General features: G+C 43.7%; 1 protein-coding gene across 1 annotated transcript in view; it reads left to right on the top strand.

The window, feature by feature from the left end:
* LOC139455720 (integrator complex subunit 2-like) overlaps positions 1-16783 on the top strand; it is a 32188-nt gene extending 15405 nt beyond the window's left edge. Inside the window, exons 11-23 of the mRNA XM_071237269.1 lie at positions 4-72; positions 622-756; positions 1586-1889; positions 2718-2844; positions 3273-3406; positions 5112-5313; positions 9351-9479; positions 10278-10494; positions 11568-11678; positions 12265-12372; positions 14479-14584; positions 15327-15494; positions 16606-16783. Of these exons, the coding sequence (XP_071093370.1) occupies positions 4-72; positions 622-756; positions 1586-1889; positions 2718-2844; positions 3273-3406; positions 5112-5313; positions 9351-9479; positions 10278-10494; positions 11568-11678; positions 12265-12372; positions 14479-14584; positions 15327-15494; positions 16606-16772 (1977 nt within the window). The 3' untranslated portion in view covers positions 16773-16783. The remainder of the gene's footprint in view (positions 1-3; positions 73-621; positions 757-1585; positions 1890-2717; positions 2845-3272; positions 3407-5111; positions 5314-9350; positions 9480-10277; positions 10495-11567; positions 11679-12264; positions 12373-14478; positions 14585-15326; positions 15495-16605) is intronic.
* The last annotated feature ends 2492 nt before the right edge of the window (positions 16784-19275 follow it).

Below are 19275 nucleotides of genomic sequence, written 5' to 3'. Positions count from 1 at the left end.
CAGAGTGCAGTGAAGGCCAATGCTCTGTCCAGGATGCGGCAGATCTTCACACAGGAGCTATTCACAGAGCAGGTAGGTACTCCATCCCACTCCTTTAATCTCATCCTCTATCAACATGATCAAGCATGTTTTATAATTGTCTTCATCAGTTCTTTCTTGTCATAAGCATAACTGTTTGTGTTGGGTCATGCTTTATCTACTGTGGTTTGCCTGATCATTTTCTAGACCGCCTCAGTGGTCTAGTGGAAGAGTGTCTGCCCGGAGAGCGGAAGGTCCAGGGTTCCCCGACCGCGTCATACCAAAAGACGTTAAAAGATGGTACTTGTTGTTACCCTGTCTGGCACTTGGCATTAAGGGGCTAAAACAAGGACTGGTCGGCTCGGAGTCAGTATACTGTGTCTAGCTCACTAAGATACCACTCAGACATGAAACATACTTGATGAAGAGTGATGTGGCTAATTAACAGCATTCCCACACATGGAAACCCGAAAAGAAGGAATTTTAATTGAGAAACATTGGGTGTTATGTTATGTAGTGTGAGCTGTAATTATGATAGGAATCATGACATGTCTCCATGGGCACACTTCTACTGAAGTCCATGATGTATGATGTTTGTTCCAGGTGATAGCGTCACATGCTGTCAAGATCCCCGTCACTCCCAACCTGAACGCCACCATGTCGGGTTACCTCCCCTTACACAGCATCTGTCAACTACTCAAGAGTCGTGTTTTCTCCAAACACAAAGTTGCAATCAAGGTATCGTACCATGGAAATACTGACTGCTGATTTCTTTAGATTTAGTACCTCAAAACAAATATAGCTTGAATATTGCTGAGTGTGGTGTTAAACAACAAACAAACAGACCTATGACAATGCTGAGCACGGTATCGAAACTTAGGACCATGATCAAGGTCCACTGAAGTTAGGGAGAGGATAGGAATTGTTTACATAAATTGTTAAACTTTGTACTCAAGGTGTTTTAAAATGTCCAGTCTTGTATGTTTATTCTTGAAATTATTTTTCACTTATGTTATTGATTTTATGGCTTCTACTAGGCTTGTATTGGAAAATAGTTAAAACAGATTTTTAAGCTATATTTTTTTCTATTTGTTTGATTCTGTTTAGCATTTAATTGCTTAATAACAGGTGATGTTTCCTGTAGCCAGGGAGAAACGTTTTACTGTGCCCCATGTATAAGAGGCAACTAAACTGAGAATCTGGAAGATGTGTGACCTGGTTGATTGTGTGTCATTTACATGACAGCGGTGTGTTCTGCATTCAGCAATATTCCAGTTGTACAAAAACAACCTGTAAATAATTCAGTCAGTCAGGAGACAATGCAGTTGTTGATATTTTGAGGAGCCATTTACGACTTTAAGGCATGTTGACATGCCATCACCGAGCCTGACCACCTGAACGTTTCAGTCGCCTCGCAAGACCAGCATAACCACTTGTTAACATGTCCTGGACTCAATTATTTACAGGTTTCTATTACAGAACTTGAATGTTGTTGACTGCAAACAATATTCAATCACCAACTGTAGCAGGTCCCACATTGTCATTAAAATTCATTGTTGATTTTCAGGATTGGATCTACAAACAAATATTACACAGTTCTCTCCCCTTACACCCTCTCCTGCCTCAACTCATAGAGACGTATGTGAACTCAATCATTGTGAAAGGTGCTAAAACTGAACACACCAATGAGCCGCTCACAGAGCAGGAAATACTGGCTGTGTACAGAGACTCAGTGACACATAAACAATCGGCTAAACAGAGGCAGCAGTCGCCGTCGGACATACGCCAGGACAATCTGTCTCCACAGCTGCTGGTCTTGTATTATGTGCTGCTCTATGAGGATACACTCATGAACCACATGAAGACAATAGGTGAGTCAGGAATTTACTGATGAAGACTATAGGTGAGTCAGGACTTTACTGATGAAGACTATAGGTGAGTCAGGACTTTACTGATGAAGACTGTAGGTGAGTCAGGACTTTACTGATGAAGACTATAGGTGAGTCAGGACTTTACTGATGAAGACTATAGGTGAGTCAGGACTTTACTGATGAAGACTATAGGTGAGTCAGGACTTTACTGATGAAGACTATAGGTGAGTCAGGACTTAACTGATGAAGACTGTAGGTGAGTCAGGACTTTACTGATGAAGACTATAGGTGAGTCAGGACTTAACTGATGAAGACTGTAGGTGAGTCAGGACTTTACTGATGAAGCCTGTAGGTGAGTCAGGACTTTACTGATGAAGAATGTAGGTGAGTCAGGACTTTACTGATGAAGACTGTAGGTGAGTCAGGACTTTACTGATGAAGACTGTAGGTGAGTCAGGACTAAACTGATGAAGACTGTAGGTGAGTCAGGACTTAACTGATGAAGACTATAGGTGAGTCAGGACTAAACTGATGAAGACTGTAGGTGAGTCAGGACAATCCTTTTTAATTTATGAAAACTGTGGGTGACAACAGAGCAGATGACCTGGACATGCAAAGTAACCTTCCAGCTTTGTTAGTTTGTTTAGAGCTAATGTAGTTACAGATCATATCTTTCATTCTTCCACCACAGTGTCACTAAAGAGTCCGATCAAATCTTACTCTGATACCATCATGTCGAAGATCCCTATCAAATATCTCATGCAGCTTTGTTTAGTTTGTTTGGAGCTAATGTAGTTACAGATCATATCTTTCATTCTTCCACCACAGTGTTACTAAAGAGTCCGATCAAATCTTACTCTGATACCATCATGTCGAAGATCCCTATCAACTATCTCATCCAAGCAGCTCTCAAGGAACAACAGATGTATGCTGGCCTGTTTGCCCCTCTCACAAGGTAGGCCGGACAGAATCATTGTGACTGTACCATCCATTGCAGTGAACGACTCCTGATTTAATCAATTGGACCATTAGAAGTACATGTATATTGATTTACCGGTATCCATAGTTTGAGACAAATCTTTGTGAAATATCCTTCATGAAAGTATTTGTTTATTCTGAAGCCCATGGCGTAGTACCGCATTCCCTGTTGGGATTTCAGGGTGAAATGTGCCCATAGTACCTCTACAAATGGCTAGTCAGGTGCTTGACCTGGCTGATTGTGTCAGTGCCAAGACTCTCAAATTACTTATAGGCTGCAGTGATGTTGCTTGAATAGTGCTGAATCACTCACACTGTTGTACATTTATGAAAACAAAACACCTGCACATCTTATAACTTCATTAAATGCCGGAAAGCTATGTATGTGTATGGCTGTTTTTTTAGGCTGTTGGTGACTCAGTACCCACACCTGTGTCTGGTGGAGGACTGGCTGGAAGAGAGTCTCACAACGCAGCAGCAGCAGCAGATGAACAAATCCAAGGTGGTCCACTCCTTCTCTCCATCAACATATCAAGAAGGTAGGTTGTCTCTAGCATGTCACACAAGTACTGTTTCATATGTTGGTGGTTTGGCTCCAGCATGTCACACAAGTACTGTTTCATTTGTTGGTGGTTTGGCTCCAGCATGTCACACAAGCTCTGTTTCATATGTTGGTGGTTTGGCTCCAGCATGTCACACAAGTACTGTTTCATTTGTTGGTGGTTTGGCTCCAGCATGTCACACAAGTAATGTTTCATTTGTTGGTGGTTTGGCTCCAGCATGTCACACAAGTACTGTTTCATTTGTTGGTGGTTTGGCTCCAGCATGTACACAAGTACTATTTCATTTGTTGGTGGTTTGGCTCCAGCATGTCACACAAGTACTGTTTCATTTGTTGGTGGTTTGGCTCCAGCATGTCACACAAGTACTGTTTCATTTGTTGGTGGTTTGGCTCCAGCATGTCACACAAGTACTGTTTCATTTGTTGGTAGTTTGGCTCCAGCATGTCACACAAGTACTATTTCATTTCTAAGTAGTTTGGCTCCAGCATGTCAGACAAGTACTGTTTCATTTGTTGGTGGTTTGGCTCCGGCATGTCACACAAGTACTGTTTCATTTCTTAGTAGTTTGGCTCCAGCATGTCACACAAGTACTGTTTCATTTGTTGGTAGTTTGGCTCCAGCATCTCACACAAGTACTGTTTCATTTGTTGGTAGTTTGGCTCCAGCATGTCACACAAGTAATGTTTCATTTGTTGGTAGATTGGCTCCAGCATGTCACACAAGTACTGTTCCATTTGTTGGTGGTTTGGCTCCAGCATGTCACACAAGTACTGTTTCATTTGTTGGTAGTTTGGCTCCAGCATGTCACACAAGCACTGTTTCATTTGTTGGTAGTTTGGCTCCAGCATGTCACACAAGTACTGTTTCATTTGTTGGTAGTTTGGCTCCAGCATGTCACACAAGCACTGTTTCATTTGTTGGTGGTTTGGCTCCAGCATGTCACACAAGTACTATTTCATTTGTTGGTGGTTTGGCTCCAGCATGTCACACAAGTACTGTTTCATTTGTTGGTAGTTTGGCTCCAGCATGTCACACAAGTACTGTTTCATTTGTTGGTAGTTTGGCTCCAGCATGTCACACAAGTACTGTTTCATTTGTTGGTGGTTTGGCTCCAGCATGTCACACAAGTACTGTTTCATTTGTTGGTAGTTTGGCTCCAGCATGTCAGACAAGTACTGTTTCATTTGTTGGTAGTTTGGCTCCAGCATGTCAGACAAGTACTGTTTCATTTGTTGGTGGTTTGGCTCCAGCATGTCACACAAGTACTGTTTCATTTGTTGGTGGTTTGGCTCCAGCATGTCACACAAGCACTGTTTCATTTCTAAGTAGTTTGGCTCCAGCATGTCAGACAAGTAATGTTTCATTTGTTGGTGGTTTGGCTCCAGCATGTCACACAAGTACCGTTTCATTTGTTGGTGGTTTGGCTCCAGCATGTCACACAAGCACTGTTTCATTTCTTAGTAGTTTGGCTCCAGCATGTCACACAAGCACTGTTTCATTTGTTGGTGGTTTGGCTCCAGCATGTCACACAAGCACTGTTTCATTTGTTTCTAGTTTGGTAGTTGATTATGATTGTCTGTACAGAACTTTTGAACAAAATAATCTCTACAAAAATTATTTGTTGCAATGTATATATATGTTTTATTATGCAATATTGATGATGTTAAATTCTTCATTCCAGCATTATCGGAGCTGCAGTCATCTCCCACAAAAGTGATAGCTCACCTAGAGCACCTGTTGTCTCTTCCCTCCCTGGAGTTGATGCCTTACAATGATGTGTTCATCTCCAGCCTCCCCACCTTGCTGCAGGAGGGTACCCCACGACGTGTCCTTGACCTTGCCAAGAAAAACTGGTTCAAGGCTCATGCTGTATCCCCGAGAAGGTTAATATTTTCACTCACTGACTCACTCACTTATTCATCCACTTGATCTGTTGTAGTTACTAACAGATGTCACCAAGTTTCATGCAAACAGCAAGTCTATTGATGGACTGAAACCATGTGTATCTGGTACATGTTAATCACCATGGGAAGATAGGATGGATCAGTGATGCTGTAATTATGTGCAGAGTTACCTCCCTTGTCTGCCAGAATCCACTGACTTATCCCATCTGTGATCTATGTTTTGTCTGCTCCTTGCCTGTGCTTATCCCAACTGTGATTCATGGTTTGTCTGCTCCATGCCCCTGCTTATCCCTACTTTGAAACCGTGGTTTGTCTGCTCCATGCCCCTACTTATCCCTACTTTGACCTGTCGTTTGTCTGCACCATACCTGTGCTTATCCCAACTGTGATTCATGATTTGTCTGCACCATGGCTGTGCTTATCCCTATGTTGACCTGTGGTTTGTCTGCACCATACCTGTTTATCCCAACTGTGATTCATGGTTTGTCTGCACTATGGCTGTGCTTACCCCTATGTTGACCCGTGGTTTGTCTGCACCATACCTGTGCTCATCCCAACTGTGATTCATGCTTTGTATGCACCATGCCTCTGCTTATCCCAGCTATGCTCTGTTGTTTATCAGCACCATGCCTTTGCTTCTCCCAACTATGCCCTGTTGTTTGTCTGCACCATGCCTATGCTTCTCCTAACTATGCCCTGTTGTTTGTCTGCACCATGCCTGTGCTTATCCTAACTATGCCCTGGTGTTTGCCAGCACGATGCCTGTGCTTCTGCCAACTATGCCCTGTTGTTTGTCTGCACCATGCCTGTGCTTATCCTAACTATGCCCTGTTGTTTGTCAGCACGATGCCTGTGCTAATCCCAGCTATGCCCTGTTGTTTGCCAGCACGATGCCTGTGCTAATCCCAGCTATGCCTTGTTGTTTGTCAGCACGATACCTGTGCTAATCCCAGCTATGCCTGGTTGTTTGCCAGCACGATGCCTGTGCTAATCCCAGCTATGCCCTGTTGTTTGTCAGCATGATGCCTGTGCTAATCCCAGCTATGCCCTGTTGTTTGTCTGCACCATGCCTGTGCTTATCCTAACTATGCCCTGTTGTTTGTCAGCACGATGCCTGTGCTTTTCCTAACTATTCCCTGTTTGTCAGCACGATGCCTGTGTTTATCCTAACTATGCCTTGTTGTTTGTCTGCACCATGCCTGTGCTTATCCTAACTATACCCTGTTGTTTGTCTGCATGATGCCTGTGCTTATCCTAACTATGCCCTGTTGTTTGTCTGCACCATGCCTGTGCTTATCCTAACTATGCCCTGTTGTTTGTCAGCATGATGCCTGTTTTTCTCCCAGCTATGCCCTGTTGTTTGTCTGCACCATGCCTGTGCTTATCCTAACTATGCCCTGTTGTTTGTCTGCACCATGCCTGTGCTTATCCTAACTATGCCCTGTTGTTTGTCTGCACCATGCCTGTGCTTATCCTAACTATGCCCTGTTGTTTGTCAGCATGATGCCTGTTTTTCTCCCAACAACTATGCCTTGTTGTTTGTCTGCACCATGCCTGTGCTAATCCCAGCTATGCCTTGTTGTTTGTCTGCACCATGCCTGTGCTAATCCCAACTATGCCTTGTTGTTTGTCTGCACCATGCCTGTGCTAATCCCAACTATGCCTTGTTGTTTGTCTGCACCATGCCTGTGCTAATCCCAGCTATGCCCTGTTGTTTGTCTGCACGATGCCTGTGCTAATCCCAACTATGCCTTGTTGTTTGTCTGCATGATGCCTGTGCTTATCCTAACTATGCCCTGTTGTTTGTCTGCACCATGCCTGTGCTTATCCTAACTATGCCCTGTTGTTTGTCAGCATGATGCCTGTTTTTTTCCCAACAACTATGCCTTGTTGTTTGTCTGCACCATGCCTGTGCTAATCCCAGCTATGCCTTGTTGTTTGTCTGCACCATGCCTGTGCTAATCCCAACTATGCCTTGTTGTTTGTCTGCACCATGCCTGTGCTAATCCCAACTATGCCTTGTTGTTTGTCTGCACCATGCCTGTGCTAATCCCAGCTATGCCCTGTTGTTTGTCTGCACGATGCCTGTACTAATCCCAACTATGCCTTGTTGTTTGTCTGCATGATGCCTGTGCTTATCCTAACTATGCCCTGTTGTTTGTCTGCACCATGCCTGTGCTTATCCTAACTATGCCCTGTTGTTTGTCTGCACCATGCCTGTGCTTATCCTAACTATGCCCTGTTGTTTGTCTGCACCATGCCTGTGCTTATCCTAACTATGCCCTGTTGTTTGTCAGCATGATGCCTGTTTTTCTCCCAACAACTATGCCTTGTTGTTTGTCTGCACCATGCCTGTGCTAATCCCAACTATGCCTTGTTGTTTGTCTGCACGATGCCTGTACTAATCCCAACTATGCCTTGTTGTTTGTCAGCACGAAGCCTGTGCTTATCCTAACTATTCCCTGTTTGCCAGCACGATGCCTGTGCTAATCCCAGCTATGCCCTGTTGTTTGCCAGCATGATGCCTGTGCTAATACCAGCTATGCCTTGTTGTTTGTCTGCACCATGCCTGTGCTTATCCTAACTATGCCTTGTTGTTTGTCAGCACGATGCCTGTGCTTATCCTAACTATTCCCTGTTTGCCAGCACGATGCCTGTGCTTATCCTAACTATGCCCTGTTGTTTGTCTGCACCATGCCTGTGCTTATCCTAACTATGCCCTGTTGTTTGTCTGCACCTTGCCTGTGCTTATCCTAACTATGCCATGCTGTTTGTCTGCACCATGCCTGTGCTTATCCTAACTATGCCCTTTTGTTTGTCAGCATGATGCCTGTTTTTCTCCCAGCTGTGCCCTGTTGTTTGTCTGCACCATGCCTGTGCTTACCTTAACTATGCCCTGTTGTTTGTCTGCACCATGCCTGTGCTTATCCTAACTATGCCCTGTTGTTTGTCTGCACCATGCCTGTGCTTATCCTAACTATGCCCTGTTGTTTGTCTGCACCTTGCCTGTGCTTATCCTAACTATGCCATGCTGTTTGTCTGCACCATGCCTGTGCTTATCCTAACTATGCCCTTTTGTTTGTCAGCATGATGCCTGTTTTTCTCCCAGCTGTGCCCTGTTGTTTGTCTGCACCATGCCTGTGCTTATCCTAACTATGCCCTGTTGTTTGTCTGCACCATGCCTGTTTTTCTCCCAGCTGTGCCCTGTTGTTTGTCTGCACCATGCCTGTGCTTATCTTAACTATGCCCTGTTGTTTGTCTGCACCATGCCTGTGCTTATCCTAACTATGCCCTGTTGTTTGTCTGCACCATGCCTGTGCTTATCCTAACTATGCCCTGTTGTTTGTCTGCACCATGCCTGTGCTTATCCTAACTATGCCCTGTTGTTTGTCTGCACCATGCCTGTGCTTATCCTAACTATGCCCTGTTGTTTGTCAGCATGATGCCTGTTTTTCTCCCAACAACTATGCCCTGTTGTTTGTCTGCACCATGCCTGTGCTAATCCCAACTATGCCTTGTTGTTTGTCTGCACCATGCCTGTGCTAATCCCAACTATGCCTTGTTGTTTGTCTACACCATGCCTGTGCTAATCCCAACTATGCCTGTTGTTTGTCTGCACGATGCCTGTACTAATCCCAACTATGCCTTGTTGTTTGTCTGCACCATGCCTGTGGGTATTGGTTTCACCAATGACAAACAGCTATGGTCTGTATTAATTTAGTTTTTCCTTCCACATTAAATAGCCACACTGTCACAGGACTGAGATAGCAGATAGAGATAAACACAGCTCACTATCTCATTAAACAGGTTTTAGAAAAGATTGAAATACAAACTGTCTTCTCTCTCTTTCTTTCTTTTACTCTCATATCATGTTCCATACCTTATGCTTCGTCACCCCTCATTCTAGGTATGAAAAACTCACTTAATAGATGGTATTTGTGCAGTATGTAGTATTCAGATTGGTCGGAGTACATTACCTCAGTTAATCAAGTTGTTGTTCCTGTTGGTGTTTCCAGCATCCGCTTGATGACCGTGAACGCTCTGCGGGCCAAGACACACGGGGTGTTCCAGGTGATGCCCCACACAGAGCAGGACATTGTGGTGGACCCCCTCATAGTGCTCCGATGTGACTGTCGAGTCTTCAGGTAAACAAGCGAATGAGTCAGTTGGACCCCATCATATTACCCCGATGTGACTGTCGAGTCTTCAGGTAAACAAGCGAGTGTGTCAGTTGGATCCCATCACAGTGCTCCGATGTGACTGTCGAGTCTTCAGGTAAACAAGCGAATGAGTCAGTTGGACCCCATCATATTACCCCGATGTGACTGTCGAGTCTTCAGGTAAACAAGCGAGTGGGTCAGTTGTACCCCCTCATATTGCCCCGATGTGACTGTCGAGTCTTCAGGTAAACAAGCAAGTGAGTCAGTTGTACCCCCTGATATTGCTCCGATGTGACTGTCGAGTCTTCATGTAACACTGGAAGTTCTTACAACGTGCATGTGGGACTGTGGACCTGCTCAGATGGGTAACTTGGGAACTATTATGACCTTCACATGGTTCTGGGGAACTGTTATGACCTTCACGGGGTACTGGGGAACTTTTATGATCTTCACAGGGTATTGGGGAACTGTTATGACCTTTACCGGGTACTAAGGAACTTTTATGACCTTCATCGGGTACTGGGAAACTTGTATGACCTTCATTGGCCACTAGGGAACTATTATTCTCTTCATGGGGTACTGGGGACTGTACACCCCTGTACACCTCCTCTCACTCACTCTCTGTTTCCTAGAAACACCTCTACCCAGGGATACTGCTGTGTATCCTGTCCTCGTAACCTCCTCTCACTCAATATCTGTTCATCAGGAATCCCTTCATCCTTGAGATCATTCTGTGTATCTCCTTGCAAGTCCACCCTTTCTCACTCACTTTCTGTATTCCAGAAACCCCTCAATCCTGGAAATAGTGCTGCGTATCCTGTCTGCATACACCCAGGCATGTCAGGTGTATTTGACAAACCACATCCAGACACACCCAATCCTGGACAACAACCTGCATGCAGAACACGAGAGACAGGACCTGAAGATAGCTCTGTCTGCAGCCCAGGAGAGCGCCATCATACAGATCCTGCTGGAGTGCTGTCACGTTGACAAGGAAGAGGTGACAGTCAGATAGTCCCTGTTGTATTCAGTGGCCAAAAAATCTAAATTCCGAGATCAATGTTTGTAAATTCTGGAACCAAATTTTGATAATTCTGCACACAATTTTGTAAACAATTGAGCTTAGTTTTCATGAATTTCGTAGTTCTGCACCTGTTTGACTTGTGGCAGGCATTTTAATAAGAATTGTCCACGGCTGGAAAAGCTTTTTGAAGTGAGTCTGGAGATAGCTTGTGTAAATATACAGACGTGCATGTACGGTAAGCCTTAATACAAACATCAACTTCACTTCAAAATAAGATAAATATCGGTTTACATTTTTAAAACCGTCTTTTGATTCACTTCTGCAGTGTATTTGACAAATTCTATGGCAAATCAATGGAAAATTCTGTGGAGGTTCTGCACAAAATGTGATTTTCTGCAAGGTACATTTCTGCACCGAGTGGATGTTTGTGCAAAATATTCCTTGATCGCGGACTACAGCTGGGACTGATCAGGGGACAAACATTAAAATATTTCGCATTATAATTTCTGGTGAGGGACAACAGATACATATAATGGTTGGTCCGACTCAAGTGTGTTTCCTTAAGGACCAGTAAAATTAAATACATGCTGGTCCGGTGATCTAGCATTATTTTGGGGATGAACAAAGTAATCTTAAATAAGTTTGTATGACTTTTGAAATCGGCGATAAATCGACTCAAGCTCCAAGCAAAACTAGCAACCTAAACAACCCTGTGTGGTACAGTGGTTACCGTCTTGACTGGTTTCTCATTCTAATTCATACTCATACTGTATGAACATGATAAAGTATCTGTGATTTAAGACCTATTTTGGCCAGCACCATTGTGTCTGTAGAGACCCAACAGGACCAGTAGATATTTCCATGATCCATATTGGTCAGTGTCAAACACTGTATTTGGCTATCCAGTCATTCCCAGTGGAAATCTATTCTTGCATCTTTAGCACTGAAAACACAAACTTGCAACACTCCATGAATTTATTTATTATGATAATTGCTCAGCTGCAGAACTACCTATGACATTTACAACTGCTTTTTTTTCTCTCCGTCAGACCCCCACAGGACAACTGTCCGATCTGCGCGAGGTCCAGTGTCTGATATTCTCCCATCTCCACCAAGTCTTCATCGCCGACCCCAACCTGGCCAAGCTGGTCCACTTCCAGGTACATCTGCCATCAGCCGACATACTGGTCCAGTATACTTAGGTGTCACTGTGTGGAACTTTAAGCTTGAAATCTGTTCAGATGTACAAACTACACTTCATCCATGGACAATGTGTTGTTCTTTTCAAAACTGTACAAACCTGGAGTGCCCCATGCAGTCCACATACATCCACAATTAAACATGGAAGTCCAGGTGTCCTTGACATGACCCAAATGTTAAACATTAAAGATGTAGAGGGTCTTTATATGCAAGTCCTTCAGCAGCACGCCTTACTGACCCAAGGCCTGCCCTCCATCTCGCACACTGAGTAAGATGTCATTGGAAGGAATTTCGGGGATGTATGCACACTCAGTGGTGGGAGACAAGTTTCTACAAATACCTTTAATACTCATGGAAGCAGAAAAACAAGGGGTTACTTGCCTATCAGTGGGAACCTGGTCTTTCATGACTTTTGTGCCAAGGAATCATAGATAAACCTTATGTACAAACTTTCTTACTGTCTACTTACAACTCATGTTTAGGTTGACCTGCTTTTCAACAAGGAAGCAGAAAAAGCAATGTGCATATTCCAATGTGTGTTTTCAGGGCTATGCCAGTGAGCTGATCCCACTGCTGGTGGCCGGAGTTCCCTCCATGCACATCTGTCTTGACTTCATCCCAGAGCTGCTTGGTCAGCCACAGACAGAAAAACAGGTCAGTCACATGTCTGCATGTTCACAAAAACAGGTCAATCATACGTTAGCATGTTCAGAAAAAAGGGTCAGTCATATGTCTGCATGTTCAAGAATGTGTATTCCCTGACTTCCATGTACAGTTGGGTTGCCTAGTGCTTGGAGGAAGTCAGTCAAGCTACAGATGCTTTGATGCATCACAGGTCAGTTTTGTTGTTCCGTGCTGAAAGTGGCATGAGACCACACCCACTCATCTCATGTACATGTGGCTTCCTTGGAGCTGAGAAAAGAATTGTGTGTCAGACAAGGAGGGCATTGTGACATTGTGTTTTGTCACCATGTAAAGGTAGGCCATCAGTTTGGAGGGATGCTTGTTTGTATACTTACAAGCTGTCTTTTCAATGTAGAGCTAGGTTACTCAGCTAGGTTACCCATTTTGAGAGTGCCAAATTAAGCACTCCCCTGTGTGAATGATGATCAGCCTCTGTGAGGAGGTTGATTGTACCCCCTGACCCCATTGTTGTAGCATACTAAACCATTTACGATGCAGAAATGTTATAGGTAGGTGACAGGTATACAAAGTGTAAAAGTATTGCAACTCTATTCGTGATTTGTGCTTTCAACAACATTACCCGAATACCCAAAACAAATTGCCGGGTCGCAAAATTCTTTCTCCTTTTCCAAAAAGCTGTATCCCTGCTTGTTGCTGTTCATCTGACCCTGCACAGATGTGGGGGGCGGTCGGGTAGCCGTGTGGATAAAGCATTCGCTTGTCACACCAAAGACCCGGGTTCGATTCCCGACATGGGTACAATGTGTGAAGCCCATTTCTGGTGTCCTCCGCTGTGATATTGCTGGAATATTGCTAAAAGCAGCGTAAAACCATACTCGCTCACTCACTCACTGCTCAGATGCTGCTGAAACTATCCAGCACTGGTTTGTCTGGCCCAGACTTGCATCATTTACAAGTTACCATGTTATAAATGGAATTCTGTGGACTACCATGTAAAACAAACCAAGTATTTCTTTCCGTCCCGTCCTGACCGTGTCATCCCATCCTGACCGTGTCATCCCGTCCTGACCGTGTCATCCAGTCCTGACTGTGTCATCCCGTCCTGACCGTGTCATCCCGTCCTGACCGTGTCATCCCGTCCTGACCGTGTCATCCAGTCCTGACAGTGTCATTCCGTCCTGACCGTGTCATCCCGTCCTGACGTGTCATCCCGTCCTGACGTGTCATCCCGTCCTGACCGTGTCATCCCGTCCTGACCGTGTCATCCCGTCCTGACCGTGTCATCCAGTCCTGACCGTGTCATCCAGTCCTGACCGTGTCATCCCGTCCTGACCGTGTCATCCAGTCCTGACCGTGTCATCCCATCCTGACCGTGTCATCCCGTCCTGACCGTGTCATCCCGTCCTGACCGTGTCATCCCGTCCTGACCGTGTCATCCAGTCCTGACCGTGTCATCCAGTCCTGACCGTGTCATCCAGTCCTGACCGTGTCATCCCGTCCTGACCGTGTCATCCCGTCCTGACCGTGTCATCCAGTCCTGACCGTGTCATCCCGTCCTGACCGTGTCATCCCGTCCTGACCGTGTCATCCCGTCCTGACCGTGTCATCCAGTCCTGACCGTGTCATCCAGTCCTGACCGTGTCATCCAGTCCTGACCGTGTCATCCCGTCCTGACCGTGTCATCCAGTCCTGACCGTGTCATCCAGTCCTGACCATGTCATCCCGTCCTGACCGTGTCATCCAGTCCTGACCGTGTCATCCAGTCCTGACCGTGTCATCCAGTCCTGACCGTGTCATCCAGTCCTGACCGTGTCATCCCGTCCTGACCGTGTCATCCAGTCCTGACCGTGTCATCCCGTCCTGACCGTGTCATCCCGTCCTGACCGTGTCATCCAGTCCTGACCGTGTCATCCAGTCCTGACCGTGTCATCCAGTCCTGACCGTGTCATCCAGTCCTGATCGTGTCATCCCGTCCTGACCGTGTCCTCCAGTCCTGACCGTGTCGTCCCGTCCTGACCGTGTCATCCCGTCCTGACCGTGTCATCCAGTCCTGACCGTGTCATCCCATCCTGACCGTGTCATCCCGTCCTGACCGTGTCATCCCTCTGTGTACAGGTGTTCTCCATCAAGCTGTTGAGTCATCTGTGCTGCCAGTACTCGCTGCCCAAGTCACTCAGTGTGGCCAAACTAGGTATCAACGTCATGTTCACCATGCTCACAGGTAAAGCTGCAACATTTAGTTCGTTTTTGTGTGTAGACTTGGGGGCATTGGTCGTCTAAGGTGCCGCAATTAGCTATACACAGTTGTGTCCCTTAGGCACGCTAGGAGCCTATGATCGTGGGTTTGAATCCCGGTTCTCCCCTCTTGTGTTTCCAGCACCATACCTGTGCTTGTGGTTGCTCTTAGGTCTGCATCTCTATGGGCTTTCCTCCCACATTAGCTGACATGCCGTGATCTGACTGAAATACTGTTAAAAGCGGCGTCAGACTCAACTCCTTCACTCAGTTGTGTTTAGACTTATGTAGTTTCTAGGCTCCACACAACATAGGGGTATCCTGTTTGTAGATCAAGGTGCATTTGATTTCCATGAACAGCTGCATGGGGTATTCATGGATATTCTCCATTTATTACAAGATGATTATGAGTACCTTGAAGCTGTAAGGGGAGTCATTTTCTCTTTTTATTGGTGATGATACTTTTCATCATGTCAGAATGGATGTAATTTCATGAATGACATGTGGTTAATCTATGTTTGTAGAATTGGCAAAAGCTTCAATTTATCTTGCATTTCTTGTAATTTAACAGCATTAACAGCATTTTCTGCACTAGTTCTGAACAAAATTTGTGATTTGTGATTTCCTGCATGATGGGCACATTTCTGCTCACAGTAGGCATTCCTGACAAAAACATTGCGAACGAAGGAGTACTGGTAACTTAACTCTACATTTTCTGTTCTCTTCAGTCCTAGAGAGTGAGATGAGAGTTCTGTTCTTCCAAGAGACTGTGCCCTGTCTGTTTAACATCTGCAAGGCATTCCCTCCTCTGTGTGATGATGTCACTTCACTTCTCACCCAGATCGGCCGAGTCTGTTTCTCCCAACTCACAACCACGAACTCAGTGGTGGTGTCGGGTAAGTGCTTGATGATGTCACATCTCAACCAGATCGGCCAAGTCTATTTCTCCCAACTCACAACCACGAACTCAGTGGTGGTTTCGGGTAAGTGCTTGATGTCACATCTCACCCAGATCAGCCAAGTCTGTTTGTCCCAACTCACAACCACGAACTCAGTGGTGGTGTCGGGTAAGTGCTTGATGATGTCACATCTCACCCAGATCGGCCAAGTCTGTTTCTCTCAACTCACAACCACGAACTCAGTGGTGGTGTCAGGTAAGTACTTGATGATGTCACATCTCACCCAGATCGGCCAAGTCTGTTTCTCTCAACTCACAACCACGAACTCAGTGGTGGTGTCAGGTAAGTGCTTGATGATGTCACATCTCACCCAGATCGGCCAAGTCTGATTCTCTCAACTCACAACCACGAACTCAGTGGTGGTGTCAGGTAAGTACTTGATGATGTCACATCTCACCCAGATCGGCCAAGTCTGATTCTCTCAACTCACAACCACGAACTCAGTGGTGGTGTCAGGTACGAGTGCTTGATGATGTCACTTCTCACCCAGTTCAAAGTTGTCGTGCATTTGATATATACTTTTCAGAACCGGAAGTCATATTTTTAAACCAAAGTGCAAATAACTGTTTTATTGAGGTAGCTAGAGATATGGGACTTTCTGTTTCAAAGTTGCATTGCATTGGCCATGTGCTCTCCCAATCTGGAAGTGATGTTATTCAACTGGAAGCAATTTTGTTATTAAGGTATCTAGATGCATAGACATTTCTGTTAATGCACTGGACATGTGTAAGGTCATATCTCAAGAATGATTGTTAATAACTGGTCATTCATTATAGGGAGGGGACCGATAGATTTCATGAATTTTGAATATAAAATTATAAATTTTAAGTTTATTTAGGGACTAGTCAATCATTATTTAGGGGGGAAGTTCATGAAAGAATGTTACATGTATTTTGGGGTATGAATAAATGTTACATAAAATGGGGGTCTGCAAAATATGATAGTCCTAAGACTGGCCACACTATTACTGAACCATTTACCAAGAACTGAAAATGTTGACAGTGCTACATCATCTCATACAGCATTCTTATTTTTTGTAATTTTTCAGATTTCTCCTTGCTTCCAGGAGAGGATGGTCACCTGGACATGCCAGAACCCACATGTAAGCGACAGCGGGTGGGTGTGGTCTCCTCCTACAGCCAACTGTACAACACTGTACAACAGACATTCCAGCAACTGGCCAGTCAAGCTGTTGTCACCAACAGCATCTTCTGATAACTCAATAAACTTGTATATAAATCAGCAGTCTTGTTTATGGTGCAAGTTTCAAAATATTCAGCTGCAGGTATTGTGTATTGCTTCATAATAATGTTCATAATGCTTTGCGATATCCATTGTGGACTGGATCGTATAGCATTGGAAAATGATACTTTTTGACGAAAGTTGAGAAAGTTTCTCAAAGAGCAAAACGAACATAAAGGGAACTTTTGAGAAAAATAATTGATTTCATCACCATGCCAACCCCCTCCAAGGTGTATTGGACAGAATGCCTGCATGGAGAGCAGATGGTTCGATCCCCTGTCGCTTCATGCCAAGAGATGTTAAAAGATGGTACCGGTACTCGTTATTACCCTGCCTAGCAACTGCCATTATAAACGATGTCTGTGTCAGGTATCCATGATAAAACTCTGACATGGTATCTAAATGGGATAGCACTTTAAAAACAGGCATTAGTCCCAATTAGTATAAGTGTACGCACACATGCGCAATCTACTGAGATATATTAAGATATTAACACTTTTAGCAACTTGTGTCATGTGGCTGTCTTTGTTTGAAAACACCTGTCAGTTATGGCCAGTTAGCGTCAAGTGAATGTCAGAAACGCCTCATATTCTTGGTATTTCACTTCCTCTACTTCCACTCGTTGCAGAAACCTTCTAGTTGTGAGTATTAAGGGAAAATGTGAATATTGCAACACAGTTGATTGTTTCTTTTTGAATATTTTAGAAGTTCACAAGGCCCAAAGAGATGAAACTCTCTGACAATTGTAATACCATAATGTGACTTTGTTCAGGGCTTGGCATAGAGAAATCAGTTTTGTTTCATTGAGAATATATTCTTAATTTGTTGAATCTTCTCATGGGCAAAAAGGTCCAGAGAGCTGTTATTTTGGTAGAATATGTAACAGTTTGATCATGACAATGAAAATCAGATTTATTTATGAGATTAGGTTCGTAGTGTCTTGAAATTAAAAATATCATGTTTTTAAAAAAAAAGTGAACAGGGATGAAGCTGAAATTGTGTGTAGTTGGTAGGGGATGTTGCATTTTTCTAACATGCACTCAACATTTGAAGGTTTTTCCATGAGAAACATATGCAGATGTGCTACAATGCCATGGCAATATGCATTTCATTGATCCTAGTTGCGTGGATCAATGCTCATGTTGTCGGTCACTGGGTTGTCTGGTCCAGACTTGATTACTTACATAGCTGGAATATTGTTGAGAGCAGCATTAAACAACAACAAATATACCCCAAAAAACAAACCATGGCAATATGACTTTATTCGATTAAATATTAAAAAGGTATTCAGGAAAAGAATCCCAATAACATTAAAGTATCTATCCATCTGAATTGGTAACAAATTTTCTGTTGGATCACTCAACACATATTATGTCACTTTAGGCCAAACACACTTCTTACTAATTAACAAAAACAAATTAGCTGTGAAGGATACCAGTCGGTTGGAAAGTGACGTTTTGTTTACTATTTAAACTTCAAATGTAAGTATTATAGTAAAATAGCTAGTACTATTTTTAGCATTAAACATTAATTTTATTTGAACACCATGGCCATTACTTACATACTGGTTGATGTATTGCACTACTACAATACAATACAATACAACAGTAAGAAATCAATGACATCCATGATGTGAGAGTCAAGTAGTATACCGTGAAGGAAGATTGGTACATAGCTGCAGATGAAGCATACATTATATTACCGGCACCCTATATTGATAAATAATTATCAGTAATAGATCAATTGACCAATAAAGGCAGCCCAGCGCTGGAGAACTAGTTACACATGACATATTATGGGGTTAAGTTGTAATAACAGCATCTCACTCATTTATGGATCTTATTATCAGCTTCTATTGCCAATATACGGTGTGCAGTAGCGTACGTATTGCAATGAAAAAGGAGAGGTTGAAAGAGCCTTGAATATATGCAAGGGAGTAGAAGGGACCTGACATATACAAAGGCGCTGTTTTTTTATTTTGCAAGTTGGAAAGTTTACACGTTTCAGCTATACATATAGAACATGTGTGAAAGAACTATTTACATGTTCATTAGATTTGGAAAGGAAGAGGTTTGTGGATCAGAAAGTAAAGCAGATGAAAGCTAGATACTTATATGTATATAAGAGTAGTTTAGTTGTTACTAAAATGGATATATACATGTATCCTTTCTGTGCCAATTAAAGATGTATTTAGGATTTCAAACCGATTCACAGCATATATGTTTACCTTTGATACCTCACAAATGTCTTCATATATCTTTAAGGTTTGAAAGAATACTTTTAATGTATTTGTAAACATAATGGATTCTTGCGTGTTCATATCGTGACTTCAAGCGACGCAACAACTGCAATAATCTCATTGATCGTGACAAAACCGGTCTAAACTTGCTGTCTTGCATAGATCAGGTTTACAGGTCCGTTCCGGTCCGGAGATTCTGCTGTGTTTATATTCAAGTTCCAGATAATGTTCAGCAAA

Source organism: Haliotis cracherodii, unplaced genomic scaffold, assembly GCF_022045235.1.
Source record: "Haliotis cracherodii isolate W230 unplaced genomic scaffold, xgHalCrac1.p SCAF_11, whole genome shotgun sequence".
NCBI classification, from domain to species: Eukaryota; Metazoa; Mollusca; class Gastropoda; order Lepetellida; family Haliotidae; genus Haliotis; species Haliotis cracherodii.
This window is presented reverse-complemented; position numbering and strand designations above follow the sequence as displayed.